The sequence below is a fragment of the Lepeophtheirus salmonis genome, chromosome 10, assembly GCF_016086655.4.
Source record: "Lepeophtheirus salmonis chromosome 10, UVic_Lsal_1.4, whole genome shotgun sequence".
NCBI classification, from domain to species: Eukaryota; Metazoa; Arthropoda; class Copepoda; order Siphonostomatoida; family Caligidae; genus Lepeophtheirus; species Lepeophtheirus salmonis.
Genome location: NC_052140.2, coordinates 19304174 through 19326415, shown reverse-complemented (window position 1 = coordinate 19326415; position 22242 = coordinate 19304174). Strand labels below are relative to the sequence as shown.

The window sequence follows — 22242 nt, the reverse complement described above, 5'->3', positions numbered from 1 at the left end:
TCTCCACATGGAGACAGAATTATATTAATCAAAGGAACGCCTTATTCGTCTTATCTGTAACAAATGGGCTGAGAAGTCCTGATCGTCATACATAGATGGAGCTATTTTTTATTTTTTCAGTTGGTAACAATCTCCAAAGGACAGCTGTCAAACTAAAAAGCTCACCGTTTAGTGCAGGTCATCTCCTAAACCAGGTTTCCTATTTTGTTACAATTACATATTTGAAAACTGGTTAAAGTAACTTTGTACAGTGACGCACTTAAAACAGGTGGCCGTTTGAGCAGGTTTGACCATAATTCATAATTCTATAATGGGAAAGAATTAGATAACTAACAAGTGATTTAAGCCCTATTTTTCTATTTCTTTTTGACATAAAGGTTGTGAAACACAATAAAGGCCGCATAATGTATGAACACAAGTTTTTAGCCCTCTCCTACCTGTGTATGTACTTTAGGATGATCCACTTAAAATTACACCCATTAAAAGGTTAAATAACTAATAGATTCAGATTTGATAACAAAGTTCCATCAGTCCTTGGAACTAGGATCCCAAATACTCCATAGTATCGATCTTTTTAGGACCGGTACAACACTAATTGATCCCATTCACTCTATAAAAATGTGAAAAACAATTGCTTGACGTGCTTGATTCACAATATTTCACTCAAGTACGGGAAACAAAGAGAGTGTCTTTGAAAATAACTGGGATTTCACTTTGACGTAAAACTCTTTTAATTAATCAGGTTTTTCTTCTTTTGAATTTTTGTATGAATTGTCTTTAATTGGAAGTGATTCATCTTATACCTACTACTCAAGACAAGACATGATTATCATCATGATAACTTCTTTCCATTATTTTATGTCATAATATTTAAGTTAATTAATTCACATTTTGCATGGACTAAGGTGCATTCATTAATATAAAGAAATGTCTCTATTTCATCATAAATACTAGTGATGAGACCATTCGGTCCGACATTGTGTTTTTGTTTTCTGGGTTTGATATTCAGTGATTTTTTTTCAAGGATATTTCGCCCGGCGTTACAGACAAAAATAAAAATTTAGAATGTTATGGCGTCGTTAACAATCAATCTATAAAATCGGTTATCTCGATAGATTTTTTATCCGATGTCTACACCGACTGTCAAAAGGGAAGGTAAACATTTGAAAATTAATGGAAACAACTGAACAGAAAATACACTATATCTTTTTTATTTCAAAAAACGTCCCGTGATAGACCGAATTTTTCTAAATTTCTTCTTTAAAGGACTGCACGCATTCGATCCAACAAAAAAGGATTACGGTCTTTGACCAATATAGGATTTTCAGAGCGAAACCTAACACTAATATAACCATACTATATATGTATGTAAGTACTTTTTAATGCAGAATAAAAGCTAGGGCGTTTCTTTCATGTCTTGGGAGTTGCTTAACAACTAAATAGTAAGAGTCATTCGTGATGAATTTGATGTGATAAAATTAATTATATTCATTTGTTTTGATGATTTTCGTTTTAAATTAATTATAATTTAAAACCTTATATTAATAATGAATTGAAATCCTGGTTCTGTTATCTGATGTGAAACAAACAGGACGTAATACAAGACAACATCCAAATATAAGTAAGCACAACATGAAAAAGTTGTATCTTTAGAAAACAAAACAAAGTTCCTTGTTATTGACTGATGCTTCTGTTTTTCATTAAGTAAATACCCTTGGGGATTCATCAGGTAGATGGGAAAAAGTTTATGTGGAAGATCGACATTAAGGAAATTGTAATACTTAAAGGAACGTGCACTCAGACCAGCAGATTTTTTCAAAGTTATATTAATTAAAATATTACATGCTAGCTGTAGTATCTGGAGTTATTAGGCGTCTACAAAGAGACAAACTTTGCATTTTAAACAATAATAATGTACAAGCAATAACACCCTTGGCACGTCAGCGAACAGATTGGAAGTTTGTAACGAGGAAGGCCATGTCTATGGCCTGCCATGCTCTCCTGATGGCAGCTCGGAATGAATCCAAATTAAGGATGAGATGTGCGGCAGATGTTCTACTCCCAGACGCATTGAACTGCAAAGTCCAGGTGGTTGAGGTCAGGTATGGATGAGGGCCAGAAGTCAGCAATATTGTTGCTGCAGAAATTTTGGTTCTTCATGGCTCTTATAGACTTCTTACTGTTGTAGACAGTCTGGATGTAGATGAAAACGGTCTCTGATGCCTTATCGGCACTGACATCGAGACGGAGGAGATTGCACACTCATTGTCTTTTTGTTGTTGCTCTCACATTTTTAAACTTACAGATATTGTCTAAAAACAAAACTTGCTTATTTTGGTGTCATATATCATTTTGTCGCGAAATGAAACCTTGTAATTTAAAATAACGGGAATAAAATGGTTTTGGTTCATCAAGACTGTAAGGGTGAGGGTGTCATATTGCGTCCAAACATAATTCCACTCAGGATAGGTACATTCAAGCCTTAACAAGACTCTGTACCTTAGCAACATGTAGTACTCCACCTTACACACTTACAACCTAGAAAAAATACAGCGGCATCTCCTTCCGGTTACTGGTGATGACGTCTAGGGCCATCACTTGGGATGGGTGTCTGTAATGGAAGATCTTGAAGTCTTATTTTTGTTTAAGAACTATCATTTGCTTTTTTGTTCACAAAGCTCCTCCTGAATATTTTTTTTGTTCGGACTGATACAAAAAATTAATTTTTTTCAGCTATCATTTGAATGGTGATGAAACGGTTGTGCTAAAAATCTTATCGATTCCAACTTTATGTTTTGAGTACCCACTTTGGACTAACCATAATTTGTGGGTAATTTAATTTGTTTGATGGGAATCTTCATTCAATACCACACTGCTGTCTGGATTGATTTAATCAATCCTGGTCTAAAAAGTATCGACCTTGCATTATTTAGTCTCAACACCAATCATTGTAAATATAACACCCATGATGATTAGAAGGTAAAAAATCTTCATGGAGTCAAGAGATTGAGATTATATATTAAAATTAGCATTAATATATTATTCCCGTATTCCATGCTTTTGAGTCATTTCGCTTCTCCCTTTCTAACAATAATTATAATTATTTCAAATAGGCTACATAGGTACATTTATTGACATCAAAATTGGTTTTTTCCCCCATTCTTTTCTTTTGAATAATAATATGAGTAGGTATTTATATAATTATATGCCTATACAGGCGCTTCAAATAGGCTCTAGTCATCACTCTACGTTCCTATATATTTATAAAGTTATTATCCTGGTCTGTAACTACTTGGATTTCTCATTTCCAGGGAAAATGTCTCGGAGCAGTTGAGGTAAATAATAAATACTTTGAAATTCAAGTATCTCTTTTTATCTCGTAAAAATGTATCCATTATTTATCCAATAGATGCTTTAGTAATTGTATCTCGCGTTGTATAAGTGCAATTGGTTTACGCTCTTTATTTTGAAAGAGGGATTTGTGTAGATTTGAAGATTATAATAGCCAAAGTTCTAAAAAATAAATTGTTTCTACATTCATTATAGATGTGATAACCCGCTTATGAGTACAGGACGTTGAAATCTAATCCGTGCTTGCGTGCACCGACGATTTTGTTTTGATAAAGCTGTCTGATGGCATCGTTCATATCAACAAACTTTAGTGAAGGTTTGGGCATTATACCGACAGCTGCTCCAGGTATAAAGAAGATCGAATTTACGAAGGAGGAAGGGTGTTGCACTGAGACAATAATTTTTGTCCACAAAAATATGGAGATTATAGATGAGATGTAAATGTGACTGGCATCCCAATGGTCCTTGGCAATAAGACTCAGCACCTTATCATGTATCAGACAGGTGCTGAAGTGGTGGCTAAGTAAGCAATGATATGACTTAATTGGGAAGGATTCTACAGCATTACAGATCGGAATACGATGGATTATTTTGTCTGGGGATACCTTTAATCTAACACCTCTCGACCATCATATACCATCAAGGACTCTCTGATTAGACAATGACAAAGGAACTATCTTGTCAACGCCTGTTCCTCCTTTTGGACCCGTATCCAGGCTGTAATTGATGCTGGAGGCAAATCCATCAAATGAGCTCTTTTTTAACATTGATATGTATACTTCAAGCCAATTTTGTAGTAGATCCGCAGAAAGATGTGTTCAAAATGACAATTTAAATATTATCGAGAAATGCGCCGATTTAATATTACCACCCTGTATACATAACTCCAGTTGGCTTGTTAGTGTCTTATTTGTTCATTTTCAGAAAGTGAAATCATGTTTCTTCACAGTTTATTTATTTAATTATTACTACTATTAAAACTATTAAGTTTCATGGTGACTCTTGAGTGGCAGGCAGATCATTATTTCATGTCTTGAACAAGGTAGTTTATATAAGTATCCGAGAAATTCAGTAAACAAAAATTAACACACACAAAAAAAAAACAGCCGTAGTGGTGGTGGAAATTAAATCCTTTTAATTTGTGTTGTATACAATTATTTTTCTTGTTGTTTTTCGTAAGTGGGAAACCATTTTTTTTCCTTTTTTTCGTATTCTAACTTTTTCATAGATGATGAAAATGGTCTATGTCTATGTTAGGTTTGTGTCTTGGTCGTTCCTATGTAGAGAAGGAAATATACTTACTGTCTATGGTCTTCAAAAGATAATTCCTAGGTCAGATGGAGTCAATTTAATACTATAATGTTTACTTTTACTTAATCAAAGCAACTCCATCAGATCAATTAAAGGCAACCCTGTTATAGTTGCAATACGGGACAGGCTATAGCCACCTAATTTATATATAAGCTGTATTATATAGCTCAAAGTATATTGTCTAACGTTTTCTTCAGAACATGTACAGAGTCAAAAATCCTGATGCTCACAAATTAAGTGATGACTAGGGATGTAGCTATCTCAAAATTTTGAAGTCTGGTACTGTCCTGTTCTAAATTTGCAGGATTAATTCGTATCAGATACCCTCTCAGGTAAGTCTTTCCAAAAGGACTTTATCATTGACAAGCAGTAGCATCCTTGACAAGCCGACAAACAGATTAGCAGCTCTTGACCATAATGGTCATCTCCATGAAGGCCACGCTGTCATGATGAAAGCTCTGAGTGAATCCAAATTTGGATTTGGTGTGCAACATTCTTCTCCAAGACGCCCCCAACTTTGAGATTCAGGGGGTCGAGGTCAGGGGTGGAAGAGGACCACACACAGGCAGGCTATAATTCAGCCATATTGTTGCTGCAGATGTTTTGTCATTCTTGGCAGTAAAGGGCTGTAATTGACTTTTTGATGTTGTAGGCAGTCCAGATGGAGATGCCAAATGTCTCTGCAGCCTTATCAACACTGACACCGGCAAGGAGGAGATTGCACACTTTTTTGTATTTGCTTTGACATTTTACACTTAGGATCAAAAAAAACTTGTTGTTTTTTGTTTGTGCTGTCGTTTGCTTGCATAATGAAGCCTCGTAATTGAAAATCAGGGTGATAAAATCCTAATGACATGGTACTTGAAGTTTGGGGTCCCCACTTTATATTATTTCGTAAAGCACTTATGCATTTAAAAGCCATAAGCCTCAATACCATCACGTGTATACCCAAGTCAAATGGAAAATATTTTTAATAGATAAAAAAAGTCGCGTTTCTTTTTATGTTGGTGAAGAAATAGGTACATAATGTGTCTCCTTTGCCCAAAACTATGAGCGTTTGTACATGCCTTTACATAATATATGTGGGTATATATATATATACCTATTAGGGTGGTGTTAATGCCTCAAGTTTGTCCAAAAAAGCTCAAGCATTTGGTGGTACAGTGAATGGAACGAATAAACACATTTACGCAATTTAATTTAAGTCTATTAATATTTACCTTTAGAGTTTTTTCAGTCCTTATTTATTTGGTCTAGTCCAGTCTTAGGACCGATCCTATCCTTAAAACTAGTGAATAATGTTCAATTTCCGATTTTTATGTACTATTATTTATTACTGGTATTGAACTATTTATTACTTTTCTAAGTAATTAATATATCCACCAAGATATAAAAAATGAGCAATTGAATTGGTTACTTGAGTCTAATAATTTATAAATTTTGAACTAAAATAATTTATGATAAAAAATGCTCTAAAACTCAGAAGAAACAAATTAAACACCAACTAAAGGGGAATCAAAGTGTTTTAAAAACATGCGGTCGTTGCAGATATCGTTATTTTAGGTGAATAAGTCTTGTAAAGGAAATTAGGAAAGCTCGTCTTTGCAAAATTTGTTTCTAGAAAGTTTGCAGTGGGATAACTTTTTCGCCTTGGCAAAAGCCGGGCTGAGGAACCGCCTTCCTTTATTTTGTGTAAATATTATATTATGCCCTGAAACATGTTTAAAAATATATATGCAGTTTTTTTATGCAAAAATGTATCAACCCATTTGAATTTTGAATCAAAATTTGGTTAATTTATTCACTTTTAAGTCGATTTTTTTGCTTTTTTGATATTATCCTTTTTTTAAATTTACGCAAAATATTCAATCTCATGAAATAGTATATTTTAGTACCCAAAGTTCGTTAAAAGTAATTCAAATTTCAAGGAATGAAACTATAAGATTTCAACTATACTAATCACAAATTATATCTTGAGGATTCCTAAATCTAATTTTGGTATGGTTAATTAGCGTAATTTTGAGTATATGTCAACTGTTTATGCAGAAATAAAATTTGTTTAATATTTTAGTTTACGTTGAGCCCATGCTCCTTAAAAAATGGATCTTCACTAATGGAGGTTAATGATTCTATACATTTGAACGAGAAAAGTTTATACAAAGAGGGGTTTGGAACATAATACAAATTAAGCACTGGTATATTCAGCTTAGTTTCTTTCATTCTTCGGATTTTTTAAGAATCCAAAATATAATGGTGAAACTTGTTTCTTTTATAAATCTGTGAATGAAAAATACTAATAAGATTGCTTTTGTCAAAGATTAATGATAAATATCAACTTTAGCCATCCTCCTTCATTTTCAATCAAACTCTATTCAAAAAGGCAAAAAAATAATACAATTAGATGCTTAATATTGTAAATGAAGCCATTTAATGATAAAAGTAAATACCTTTTCGGAAAACTAAATTGTCTTAACGATAAAACATTGTTGATTTCAGCCAATTTCAAGAGTTTCATAGGTTTATTTTTAAGGTACTTCGTATGTTCAAAGCTACCTATTAGGCTAATAATCCGCCTAGGTCAATTTTCCTGATCAAGCAATATTCCTCCTCGGGCAAATTCCCGCCTCAAGCAATTTTCATAGTTAGAATATACTTAGCTCATGAGCAAGGCACTCTGGAATAATTATTCTTTTGAACTCAATGTCCGTAGGTTCGCGCCCAGGTCATTCCTAGAAAAAGAAATATACTTTATGTATGTGGACTTTACACAAGATTCCTCGGTTAGATGGAGTAAATGTAATATTATAATGTTTACTTACAATACTTATTCAGTGTAACTCCATCTAACACGTACCATGACACCTTCAGTATCCGTCATAGACTTTACACGTCGCTGGAAGGCGCCTTGCAGGATTTGATGACAAACTCGTCGGACAATTATCCATTGCAGCCGATTGAATTGAGTCTATATTTGGGAGTGGGATTTTGTTGGTTTTCCTCTCCGGCTTTCAGGAAGCGTTTTTTCGTGAGCTAGTACCCTTGGGAATTGTTAACAGCTTAACAAGAGCTAATACTAATTTAACCAATCAACGTTTGGAAAACGGATTAGTAGAAAAGGAGCAGAAAACTCTCCAGCTGACAACAAAATAATGTACATTACTTTGTTTTGTTAGGGTGGGTTCTTTAGGTCCATACACAGGCCCAAAAAAAGCCTAGTCGTTATGCGTCAAAATGTAAAAATATGTTGGATCCCGGCCTCATTCTATAGACATTAATGATTCTTACATGTAAAGACAATGCTCCTTTCTTTTTACTTAGATATAATGATGAACCATTGTTCTCAAAGGACTTTTCTTTATACAAACGACTTAGAAGTCCGACACATTAAGATAGGAATGTTTTTTGTTAACATATATCTAATATTAAGTATGTTTTCATTATACTAGATGGTATTTAAATAGCTTTTTTTTTGTGCGGAAACAAATGACCCATATATGACCTTCAAAATGATGGATGGATAAATGGTTTTCACTTTTATTTATATATATATATGATAGTAGATACGTAACAAATTTACAAACATATGAAGCAAGGTTAAATGTACATATAGATTAGTGATGAGACGACTCGATACGAGGTCAATTTATTGTTAGGTTTGGGTCTTAAATGGGTCATTTTTTTCTTTAACGTGTACAGTTTATATTATTAAATGAAGGTTTTTCTTTCTTTCTGTATATAGTACATGATGTAATGTTGACCTATGAAATAACAATGGTGTCATATTAATAAAATCTTGCAAATGTGTGCATATAAAATTAAATGTGTTAACAGGGGACACTCTATAAAGTGCTCCCTGATGTATTGCAGGCGTGTGTGTATAACAAGATGTTTTTATTTTACTTTATATAAGCAAGTTAATCTCAAAGTCCCTCAACTCCCCCCGTTGATTTCATACAAATATATCCAAATGTTTGCAAGTTAGGCTCACGATACCTCACAACTATAGGTGCATCAATATCAAGCAAATTAATTTATTCGACATCTGTTGATATTGTAACTTCTAAATTGATCTTATTTATTACCGGGAAATGAAAACAAGCTCATCTTTTTGCAAAAATAGATATAAATTCATGTATAATAATATTATATAATCCCTGTATATTTGATATCGACCATTTATTTGGAGAAGTTAAGTATATTTAAGAATAATAATTCATTTGTACAGAAAATATATTATTAAAAAATAGAATATTGAAAAACTACATTAACTCCAGAGACGTTTACAGGGGAGGAGGGAGGTATGTAGGGGCTGTAACAACCCCCTTCCCAAATCAAGGAATTTATAAAAATTATGGATATCAAAAAACTATGATGATAAAACGTTCAAAAAAAAATTATTTTATTAATGATTCTCTAGGATATCTGAGATGCGCTGCCTTTTTGATTATTGCTCGCTCATGATGAGAAAATGACTAAATGATTAGTATAGTTTGTTTATTTAAAAAAGACGACAGAAACAGAATATCAAAAAATAATCACTAAACCTTTTCAAAGTAATGACAAAAATAAATATTAATTAACGGTCCACGTTTTGCTGCCCTATCCTGTATAAATGTAATCCTGCGGACGCCCCTGAATTCTATTTAAAAAACAACATTTTACTATTATACTGTACGGAACGGCATACAGTGAGGGGTGTACCGTGGTTTGCACCGAGCCGTGGGCTTGTCTTAACATCCCAGTCCTAATATCTATGTACTTCATTCGTCATTTTTTATTGTTTTTGTGTAGTTGTTCTATATCATTCCCCATTTAACCCCCTTTTTATCATCATTTCAATTAAAAGAAAAATGAAGGATTACTTCTCATTCTCAGTATGACTATGTAATAATATCACCACATCACTATGTAGGAAGAGAGAAGAATAGATAAGTGACGGAACAATGCTTAGTTATATTATGTATCTAGTGTGTGAATTCAGATCCACATTTCTCATTCATACAATTATATACATCATTAGGGATGATAGACTTTCAACTTAACAACGGCACACCAACTGTCTTTTTCTCATCATCATGGTTAAGTAATCATAAAAAAAAATAATCATATCAATGGGTGGTAGACTCATAAAAAATATAATATATATTCCTTATCCGCTCTTCCCTCCACCAAAAAACCCCAAATAAAAAAAGCAAAATAAAATTCCCTAATATGAAAAAAATATTATCAAAAATACATAAAAAATAATTCGTTAGATTTTTGACTCTACATCGCGTCGTGCACATTGATTGTATCACGCAACCTTTCCCCAAAAATACAAAGGGGAATAAGGTCTAAAAGTAACATCTATCTAGCATCTGTTGATATTTACTCACCAAAGTGTAAGACATTTTTTGACACGCAGTTGATATGTAGCAGTCGTTTGAGTGAGTTTTTGTGGATTTTTTTTTCAACGTAGCCTCCTTGTAACTTTAGTCTCTTTTTACTGAGAAATTATAGAGGAAGAGGTGACAAACAAGGTAGCCCATCTAGGTCAAAGTTTGAAAGGAGAAAAAACTTCTAGTATTTAGTCAATCAAGATTAAAACACAGCCTTAATCCTTATTGAACATTTATGTATTATGATAGGCATTATTCTGACCTATGAAAATATTAATCGTTGTTTTTTTTAAAGCTGTCCTATGAAGCAAAAAATGAATAACATTGAATATTTCAAGGTTAATATTAAATAGATTTGATCTTTCTTTTCTGAAAATATCAAAAAATGATGTACCCTACTCCTGGACCATCGAATTTTTCAATCTTTTCTTTTCTGTTTTTGTTCCAAAGGAGAATTTAAATTTTAAACACTCCCATAATTTAAAAAAAATATCTATCAAATTTGTTTTCATGCAAAATAACTAAAAAGGTATTTTTAGTATATATATTCACTAATTAAAGAGTTTTTACCTTTTTTCATAATTGAATCGAGATGTGCAATCTAAAGATTACCTCGTGGACAAAGCAATTTTAGGTAACTTTGATACCCTAATACCATTTTTCCACTATACCCGTATTTGAAAATTCAAAGCTGTTTAATGGGGATTTGAAATTGGGAGGTCACATAAGTGACTGGCGTCCCAGTCCAAACCAAGCAAAAGATTTGTAAGGCTCTTCTGAAGACTGTCGATCCTAGATACGTCATCAAACGCTGATATGACTTCATTGGGAATGGAATATGCCCCCCTCAGGAGTCCAAATATTAATCTGATTGATTATTTTGTCTCGGGCTACGTTGAATCTAAAACAAATAGAACATATCATGCCATCAAATAATTTTTGATTCCCTGCATCAAGGAGACAATGCCCAACATTCCAAGGAACTACCTCTTCAACGCCTCCCCCTTCTTTCGGTTCTTAAACCAGGCCAAATGAGCTCTTTTTCAACATTCATATGCACAATTCAAGTCAATTTTTAAGTAAATCCACTGAAAAATGAGGCCTCAGTGACAATATAAAGAGTTTAAAAAAAACGCCGATTTGTTCTAAACGCATTGTATTTGAAAGATCATATCAGGGTCAAATTAAATATCATAAATTAAATGATGGCTCTAAACTATATTTAAGTATATTAACTCCTTCCAGAAATTTGAATACAAAACCAGTAGTGGATTCAAATATGCCTATGAAACATTGGCCTCTATGTAATGTTATTTTTCTGTTTTTATTTTTTTTCTAGTTGTTTTTATGTTAACTCAATACAAATACCATGAAATTTATAGATATAAATTAAACTATAACTTATTTGATTAGTGTATCTCCATGTTATTGTACTAGTAATATGATCTTATTGCATTCATTTCCTGTGTCCAAAGTGTGATGTGCAAACATTTGAAGTGTTAAAACGACACAACTATCTTCTACATACTGCGAGTAAATCATTTGTGAATTTTGCACGCTTTGTCTCGTCCAATGTTGATGGGGGGATTCTGCATCTTCAAAATGCATTGAGAAAATATTGGATTTTTTTTTTTTTTTTTTTGCTTGTAAACGAAGGGGAATAACAGCTAAATAATTCATTATTATGTATATAACTTTTAGATAGAGAATCATGTACCCCTTTCTAAAAATTGGTTTATAATTATATTATTCTAGACCTGCTATAAGAAGATAAATTCCTACATAGATTTACCCAGAGGGTTGAAAATGATTAATGAATGGTATCTACGTTATTTTAATTGACAAGTTGCCTCTTCCTTTCAAAAGTCAAAATAAAGCCATCAAAATAAAAGTTAAAAAATAAAAAAAAAGATAACCAAATATGAAGCATCATTATCCAAATTTTATTAGTTCATTCTCGTACCTGAATAGAAAATTAATTGATGGTACAACCAAGAGAAAAAGTAAAAAAGAAAATATATCAAAATAGATTCTAATCTTTCAATTCTACATAATTGACTTTGAAAGATACGTAATTCCTTCTTTACCAAAAGCGTTTTAACCATCCAGGCTTGCTTGAAACAAGTAAGATTTATGGTACGCGTTAGGGTTTATTTCTCGGGATCCCGGGATTTCTCTGGATTATCATCTATGGAAACCCCTTCATTATATCTGTGTTTCATTTCAAACATAGTTTAACAGTCACCTGTTTTGGGCGAGTCCCCGACCTAAGCAGCCATAACAGGCATCCATTTGAGCGAATGCATCTTAATTGAAAAAAAAAATCAGCTACATTTTCATATAACATATATTAGTTTGTAAACAAAATAACAGAGTCTTCCGGCAATACAATGCTAATCCTTTAACTATATTATTATTATATAATATAGGTATGTTCCACACATACAGGGCCCTGTGAAAAATGTATGTTGCATTCATGGGCTACAGACTGTCAGGTCACCTTGCAGATAATACTGGGTTTAGAAAAAGTACTGAAATTGTCTCTACGTAGTCATTAAAATACTCACAATTGATAAAGATGATGTTGTACATAGAAAATTTTATTTTATACTATAACAATGCACATTAATTATAAATTCCGCCACCATGAGTCTCAATGACAGACTCCAACTGCCTCCGGAATCCCATGCACACATTGGAAATGTAGTCCTTTTTCATGATTATCCACTGCTGGTTAACGGAGGTCTTCAGGGCATCAATATTTGGGTGGCCGACTTTACAGGTCTTATTCTCAATTTGTGACCAAATGGTGTAATCCATTAGATTCAGATATGGGATCTGAGGGGACCGAAGGTTCTTGGACCAGAATTTAATGTTGCTACCCATCCACTCCGGTACAATATTAGCAGTACGGACCGGAGCCCCGTCCAACTGAAATACGTATGTGGATTTGTAGGACATTCTTCATAGTCTTGGTGATCTATGGGACCACATTTATCTGATTGGGGGTATTTTTTCTCGAATTGATTCCACAGCCCCCACATTATAACAAAGGCTGGATGTTTGGTCTTGGTCCTGATGCTGGTGTCAGCCTTGCCAAAGCATACTAACCCATCGTTCAGGGGAAAAAATCACCCGGTTGCTGTTGTGCTTCAGATCATTCAAAAGTTGTTGATATCGCTGAAGACGGAGTTCTTTTTGACGTTGGTACAGGAGTGGCCTCTCAATTCTTCTAAGGGACCTTCCTTCAGCCTTTCAGATGGCCTTGCACACGGTAGGCAGAACTGTATTTCTTCTTCTTGGCTTACTCTGACATCTTATTCGTTGGGTTGAACTTAAAGGCATCCATGATGTCTTGAGGCTTCACTTTGGTGGGTCTTCCACTCTTGGGTTTTTCCTTAAGGTTGTCCCCATTAGCCAAACGATTTATGATCTGACAGACTGTGGTCTTGCTGATGTTTAAGGCTTTCATGATGTCCGAGGTGGTCCTCCCGGCGGGGATTAAATTCTCTATGATGGCTCTTCCTGCCTTCATCGCGACATATACAGAATTTTTGTTTACAACATTCTACATCAATCAAAGGCTTAAAATCTAAGTTATTAAAAAATAATCGGAACTTTAAGATTTAATCAACAACAACTATTCAAAACTGTATTTTTAGAAAGTCTCATTACTTTTTCAAAACCTGGTTTATCCTTCATAGTTGGCTCATGTTTTATTTGATTATATCTTGTCATTTTCATTACAGTACAATGTATACAGCCAGCCGCTGTCTAAATATCAATTTCATTTCTCATGTTTATTATATTCTTGCTCTAATAATAGTCCAGCCCTCGTTTTTCACTTATTTTATGATTGATCTTCGTATTCTGATATTATTAATTAGTTTGGTAAAATATCGTATGACGTCGCCATAGCGATGCTTTCTAATTTCAAAACACCCTTACCATCATGAAGAGTTCATAAATAAAAAAACATTAAGATCGAAGTTATAGATGAAATCAAACTTACCTGCTGGATCGGTCCAGAATTTCCAAGCCGAATGGCAACACTATTAGTACAAACCTACTTCACTTTGCATTCCCATAATATATTAAAGGCAGACCAATAAATATCAAGAACAAAAAATAAGATCATTTCAAACTATAAATAAGCAGTGAAGGAGCATTGTTAATTTCGTCAAGAAAAAGTTTTTGTATGATAGCAAAGCAATCCTTTAGAATATTTAGTCTAACTTAAAAGTACATTTTCTCTTCTGGACGAAATATTACAACGGACGTGTTTAAAATGTGAAAAATAGGACAAACAAGACAAATCCGTGTTGAAAATAGTACTTAGGATAAAATTAATAAAGATTTTCTTTCATGACTTGATCTGAATAAAAAACAAGTCATACAAAATTTTCTGTTTGGATGAAAAAATTGAAAGTTGATTCATTGATGTGACAGAGACCAGAAAAATTAAGGTGAATTAAAGTGTTGCTATTGTAATTAATACTAGGTATAAAGTTCATGAAAATTGTTTATTTTAATAGAGTAAAGTTTATCTGTAATTATGTATGAATGAATGCTATAATGCTCCCTGATATGTATCACATAAATATTTTTGATCTAAGAAATAACAATTTAGTTTTATTAATAAATATCGCAGGTATGTGCTTGTAGCGTTGAGCGTGTATACAGTCTGTACTATATATAGTACTCCGTGTTGTATATCATATAAAAATATTGATCGCAGACATAACAATGTAGTCGTATCAATGAAATATTGCAGGCTTGTTTTTGTTAGTGAGCGCTCTAGAGAATTAAGTACTCATCTTCTCTCTCAAACAATGGGACTCCTTTCAAATATACTCTGTCAATTCCTCATTCTTTTATTGGGACGATCACTTATGTCTACTTCTAGTGCAATTCCAAAGGGCAAAAAAAAGTTTTTTTTATCGCAGAGTAGAAATCTAATCCACACTCAATTTGGGAGAAAAATCATTCTAGTTTTCTTCTGTGTTAACGGGCTACACTTATTATTTACAAACGAGATCCCAATATTTCCCAGGATCCTATAATTAAAACAATTTGGTTTCTGGAGATCCTGCTCAACCCCAATTTCCCCAGAAGTGATTATTCTTTCATTTTTGTGGATAGAAAACTGAACGCGGAAAATTGCCCTTGGGAAAATTGCCGATGGAAGATTGCCCTGGGGAAAATTGCTGATGGAAGACTGCCCTGGAGAAAATTGCCTTGGTGGATGAATTGGGGGTGGTTTTTAGCAATCCCACACTACCCTCGGGCCAATCCGAGGACGGAGGGTATTCAATCATATTTTAAGAGGTCTAAACTATTTATTCTCCCCCCTCTCCTTACCAATCCGCCTGATCCATTTCTTATAAGATTGAATTAAATTTAAAGAAATTGCAAGTTAAATTGTATTGCAATAATATTACTCAAACTTGAAAGTACTCCTTTTATGGATGGAACAAACAAATATATTTAGATATTTGTCATAAATAATATTAAGAGAATTTATAATGTCTTATTATTCATCTTGAAGTTTGAACAAAATAAGGGCAATTTACCTAACTGACAATTTTACTCCAGGGTAGTCTTTCACGCGCAATTTTCCCAAAGACAGTTTTCATAGTACCATTCAAAACATATGAAGTATTGAGTAGTTACGTGTAAGTATGCTTATGAAAAATGTAGAGTAATATTGAGGACTTTAATATGGAGTTATTTTCTAAATTATTAAAGCAAGATTTCGTTTTTAGCCGACACCAAATATATCTGGACAATACTGGATACTACATGCTAAACGACTTGGAGATCTATATTGACTACATTATTATGATAAAAAATAATTTATTTTGGTTTGTAGATTTATACGTTGAGTCATATATAAAAATAAACTTTGCTTTATTAATATAGAAGTCAATAAAATGTTCTTCCCAGGACGAAATACTACAATTGACATAATGAAATGTTACAAAGCATGACTTAACGAGGAGGACTTGAAAAATTACTTAAGAAATTGACACAAAGTACGAAAATAATAAAGTCATTAAAATGTTTCTCTACTTCCGAACCAAATACTCCAATTTCCAAGAATAATTTGTCAAACAGGTCGAAGTAAAATTTGAGGGTACAAATTACTCACGAGATTGTCACTACTTTTAAAAGAATGAAAATATTTAAACCTATTGAAAGCTCAACTGTAAAGCCTACTTCATTTTTTTTTTAAACCATGACTATGTCAAAAAACAAACGTCATTATATTCTTGTGTATGTAAACACAACAATACATACATATATAAAACATTTTCTATTGTGATGATAAACTTGAATAATAGTTTCTCAATTTAGAACATGATTTTGAGTTTTTTTTAACCAAATTTTTTTTTTTTTTTTGGATTACTCGTTTTTTTCTCAACCATGAACCATGTAGTTTGTTCCTTTTGTTGTTCTATATGGTTCTAACCCCAAAATAACCACCATCATGAATATGTACTTAAAATACTATTGTATGTACCTACGTACCAGGGTTTCTCTCCCGGGATATTGTTTTTCCGGGACTACTAGGGGTTTTAACCTTAAGGGAAATCCCCACACATCCTGCAATTAATCATTTCATAAAAACACCTGCGTTCAATTATTATTATTAGTATGTAAGATTGTAAATTTGTAGCATTTTGGGCATGCAAAAAAATTGAACATTAACATGGTAATCCTAACAATTCGTATTGTGTCATTCCATATTTATTCGGTCTATTCTAGTATTAGAACCTGTCTTTTGGACTGTCGGTTCTAGAAATGTGTGACGTCATCGAGGACCGAACTTTATATGTCTTTAGGACTGATATGCAGGACTGAACTGCACCCAACCAAGAGGGGTTTGAGAGGAGAGTAGCTTAGCTGGCATGACATTTTATTAAATTAGCTGTGAGGTGAAGGAAATAAAACAAAGGTCCCACTCCAATTCTACCAAAGGTATTTGCAGGAAAAACTCTTCTGTCGATCATCAATTCCAGTCTGACGCCAACAGGACTTAACACTTTTTTTTATAGGTTAAAAAATAGTTTAGCAAAATTATTTTATGCAAATTAAGTAAAAATGTTTTATTAGTATCTATATTCACTAAGTAAAGAGTTTCTGCATTTTTCATAATTTGTTGGAGATGTGCAATGTAAAGGATAATGCAACTGAGCATAGGAAATTTTCATTCTATATCACACCTTTTCTGCACTAACCATAATCGAAATTCGAAAAAAAAAAAATGGAAGAACAAACCGCACTAATGTATTCGTTAGAGAAAAAAAAACACCCAAAAAGATTGATAGAGAAAAGAAAACTTTTTTAGTTTTCCCTCCTTCAAACACTTGACTATTTCAACGAATAAAAATGAGATCTTTTTTTTTCTTTCTTCCTTGATTTTTTTCTCTTAATAAGAATGACTTTTTGCTTTGAGTCGGCAGATTTATTTATTTTATTTCTTTACCTGGAAACGACTTGGATTTGGCATATGATATGTTTTGTTTTTGGTTGTGTGTGTGTTTAAGAGAGGGTTTGTGCACAATAGTTACATGTAAGTGCTTTAATATTGGTTATTGTTTCCCTTTTCTATTGTTTATTACTATAAACAAATTTTATTATCAATGTAGTGAGTGATATATATCTTTGCACACAGTTAACTTTTGTTGTAATTGGACATAAACAACTGAATCAAATAGTTATTTATTGCACTGTTCAAGATCAACAATATCACAAAATTGAAATAAACTTATTCTTGTAGAATCTGATGACCTTATTCCAAATATTGTCTAAGTTTTTCTCTATGGGCGTTAAAGCCTTCTATGCGACCCATAAAGTTTTTTGTATTTATTTTCAGATTTAAAGCTTTTCAGACAGACAGACTTTTCTGGGTTTTTTTAGCTTGACATTGTCATATTTTGTATCAATTACCAATCTATCAAGGAATAAAACCAATTCTCTAACACTTAAATATAATATTTTTAATAAACTACTCAAATGATATCTCTTTTATACTAAACGGTCAACACCTTTTAATAAAAGTAATCAAACTACGTCGACAAAGTTTCAATATCACGCAACTGCCTCAACCCCAATATGTTGGCTATTCCTAAAATGACCAGAATTTATTTGCAAATAACACACTCCTAAAAAGTGTTCTGTACTGATACATGTAGTCTGAGAGTCAATAGTGATATTGCAGTCAATTTTGGGTACTTATGTGACGTCTTTATTGAGTTTAAACCCACATACCCTCCTTTAAATATTTTACTATTTTTTCTCCAAATTTTGCTTTAACTTAGTAGTTAACTTAAATAAATTGCAGCAATTAGCCATTTTCCTTCCGAAATTATAATTAAATTAAGTTATTGAGGTAGTGCGATAGTTATTGGTTTTGAAGATAGTGATACAAATAGATGAAAATGTATTTCAAAGTCTAATTTATAAAGATTCCAACCCCATTTTTGAAATGTATTTATTCTGTATATTGCAATTATGAAGGACATAATCAATATTGGCATGTTTAAACATTAGAAAAGTTGTTCTCTAACTGGGATACGTGGAGGCTTGAGGAGTTTTATCCTATTGTAAAAAAAATATGTATTATAGAGGTATTTGGAGATCTTGATATTTTTTTAAGTGGTATGTAAAAATAGAAAAAGTTTTAAAACCACTGTCTTAGAGAACATAAGTAATGACAACAAAATAATGAATTTAATTTGTTCTTGGTACAATTTGTTTATACAAGTCAACTGCATGATGAGGTCACAAAAATAGATAAAGGGTTTAATTTGCCTCAATTATGCTACTTTCTATAGTATACAATATATTGTATAGTAGATATCTATAAAATCAAAGTTGGAATTCGATAATCAAACAATACTCAAATATGAAAATTGGGGTCATGTCAAAACCCATAAAATCGCTTTTTGTACTTATTTTTGCAAAGAAAATCATGCCTAAAAAGGTTTTCGAAAATATATAAATTTAATACATAATCTGAACTATCAATGCTCATAGCTTTAACAATATATATTTTGGTAGCCACTAATACAAAAACAAAAAAAAAATATTTGAAGACCAGCTGTAACTCTATATTGTCTCCTATAATCTTTCAGAATGCCTCAAGTCGCCTCTTGAAGGCTTGTCACGTCTTTCTTATCTATTCCTTGGACATATCAACCAAGTGTTTATTTACAGTGGCCTTCATGACCATGATATTTTTATGCCTATGGGTAAAGTGTCTACAATTTAGCCAGAAGGTGTAGTCCATAGGGTTAGCGTAGGGCGAATACGCCTTATGGCCAAAAATTAATGTTATTTGTCAACTATATTTGAGCAGCTTTGGTAGTTTGGGCGGAGTGCCGTCTTGTTGGAGGGCCACATTATCATCTGGGAAGTTACCTCGAACACACGGGAGGAATTGAGCCTTCAGATTTTATTAAAAAAATTAATTATTTAATATTTTCTAAAAAGTGGTAACGGCTTATTCTAGTTTGTAATTTAAACAGGGTTTTTTTATTTTATTAAGCTGCTACCATTAAAATTTAATTCCTGAAAAGGGAACATCAAAGTATAAAGTAATCACTCGTGTGAAAGACGGAGAGTGACAATGAGGGTTTGTTCGGGTGCTATTAAGTTATTTTTGAATTCGGAGTAGAATTGAGGATCGATATTGGAGCCATTCCTGCCTATATCATTGCTCCTAGAGTGGGGTCAGGGTTTATTTCCTTCCTCTCAAAGCTACAAGCAGCTAATCTAATAAAACGTCATGACAGCTAAGCTGTTCTTCTCTCAAACATTCTTCCAATTGTCTGGGGCACCATTTCATTATTCGTTTTCTTTTATTTTACAAAAAAAAACCAGTATTATTCAATTCGATAGTATAACTACACCATTGTATCCAGTCAAAGTCGTTAAAATTTCATGCCAATCAGACAAGGTCCATTCTTGGAAATTTCTCACGGAATGACCCATTTACTTATGTATACTTGTACTTAGTTAATATACCTACAAAACTATTACTTTCCATTCTTGGAAAAATCGTAATAGTTATGATTATTTTTTTAATAACATGTACAACAACAATTACTTTAATTGAGCTTGAGTTCCATTGTCCTCATGCAATACGAAATATCAGGCTAGAGAAGGGTCACGTCTACCTATGTACATATTAATTTATACATACATATTTTCAGACATACTCAAATAATCGCCGTTTTTTTATTTATTTTCAGATGGGTCGAACAGCTCTTCATTTGGCATGTATTGGTGGACATGTCGAGACGGTGAAGCTTCTTATTCAGAATGGAATTCATGTGGATCAAACTGATGATGTTGTAAGTGCTCACTCAATTTTTTTTTTTTTTTGTTTAAAAATGTTAATCTTAATTCCAATAAGTGTTTTGTTCAAAGTTGGAATATATATTTAGTGTTTTGGCGATCTTTATTTAGGAATAAAGACTAGAGTCCCATCCAGTTCAGTGCAGGTCTTGAACAGTTCCGTCCTGCATATCAATAGTAACCCATATAAAGTTGGATCCTTGATGACAATACTTAACTTTATTACATTTTATTCAGTTCTAGAATTTAAAGTCTTAAGAACCAGACCTAAGACTGGATTGGAAGGAATAGATAAGGTCCGACACAACACTATATGTTATGCAATACTTTTTTAGCAGAAAAATACAAAAAAAATGTTGTTAACCCTCATTTAACTTCCCCTCAATTCCTAACGCGAGTACTTATCTGGAGTATTTACCCACCCACCCTCACTTTAAAATGGATATTAGAGTAATATTCAATGTAATTTGCACAAGCAAAACCACATTTTGTAACTAAACTTAGAATAAAAGCCTCTTTATTTTTTGTATTTTAATATCGATTACATTTTCACACAAAGGAACTTATGACATCATTTACATTAAGTGACGTATGCAATATCGTATTACCAATGTATATTGTAGTCGTTTGACTGTGTATTTGTTAATGTTGGATTTTGGGTCCGAAAATATGAGGTCGGTCTAAGCCATTAAAATTTTTGTACATTCAAAATAGTTTGGTGAAAGTTTGGTATGGATTTGTGTTGTCTCGGTCCTAATCTAGTAATGAAGAATGTAGTCCAGTCCTGCCCAATCCAGTTCAACTTGTTGATCCTTAAAGAAAGTAAAATTGATAACTTGTGACGTCATCGAGTTTTAATCCTTTTTATAGTTGTTCAATTTGTAATTAAGTAAAAATAATATATGTTGTTATATGCAGTTTGTGGAAACATAACTTCCCTTTCCAAAAAGCTATAAAACAAGGTTTATAAATAAGAAAAGTTTTACTTGTTGTTTAATAATTTTTGACAATCTTATCAGTTAGGTGACGTTCACCATTGTCCATACATCAAACTTCGATACTCTAATGGTCCGCTGATTTTTTTCATTTATCTCTTTAAATTACTTTACATCGAGGGGTTTTCGAGATGCAAAATTGAACTGGCAACATCACTAAATTTAAAAATTGTGAATAATAAGTTGACTAAATGATTAGCTATTGGCTATTTTCAAAAGGCCTTAAAAATGTCAATTTTTGTGGAATAAATCGGATTTGGACAAACGGCACCGATTTATACTTCAACTTTAGATTTCCAGCATGATTATATGTTGAATTATTTGCGTTCAAAAAATTTTGAAATTCTAAATTATGAAAATGAATTAAAAAATAGTTGTTTGTCTCTTAAAAATTGAAGCAATTAACATATTTTCATAAATTGCACCAATAAAATCTCAGGATCTAAATTACAGTTAGTTTATTTTATAAAATATTATATCAAATCATTTTTGACCATTTATATTTTCGACGGCAAATGCATGTTCCATACTACTCCAACGCATGATAGCAACTAAATATTTTTTTAAAGGAAAACTTTAGAACCTTGCCTCTATCATGAAGCCACGCCCAATTGCTACTACTTTTACAACCTAATTGCCACGCAATACAAAAAAGGAGGTTATGTTGTCTCTCGTCTTGTATAATGCAAATATATCTCATTTGGCTTCATAAACCATCGACATTTTTAGAAAAAACTAAAGGACCGAAAGTTTAAAGGACCCGCCCTAAGGACTGACAGTCTTACCGGCTGATAGGTCAAGTCTAAACTGGACGAAACCTAATAAATTGCGATTGATTAAAC

At 32.7% G+C, this 22242-nt stretch overlaps 1 protein-coding gene across 1 annotated transcript in view; it reads left to right on the top strand.

Moving 5' to 3' along the window:
• Window positions 1-22242, top strand: part of LOC121125444 (uncharacterized) — a 134004-nt gene that overhangs the window by 71456 nt on the left and 40306 nt on the right. Inside the window, exon 4 of the mRNA XM_040720642.2 lies at window positions 20300-20401. Within this exon, the coding sequence (XP_040576576.1) occupies window positions 20300-20401 (102 nt within the window). The remainder of the gene's footprint in view (window positions 1-20299; window positions 20402-22242) is intronic.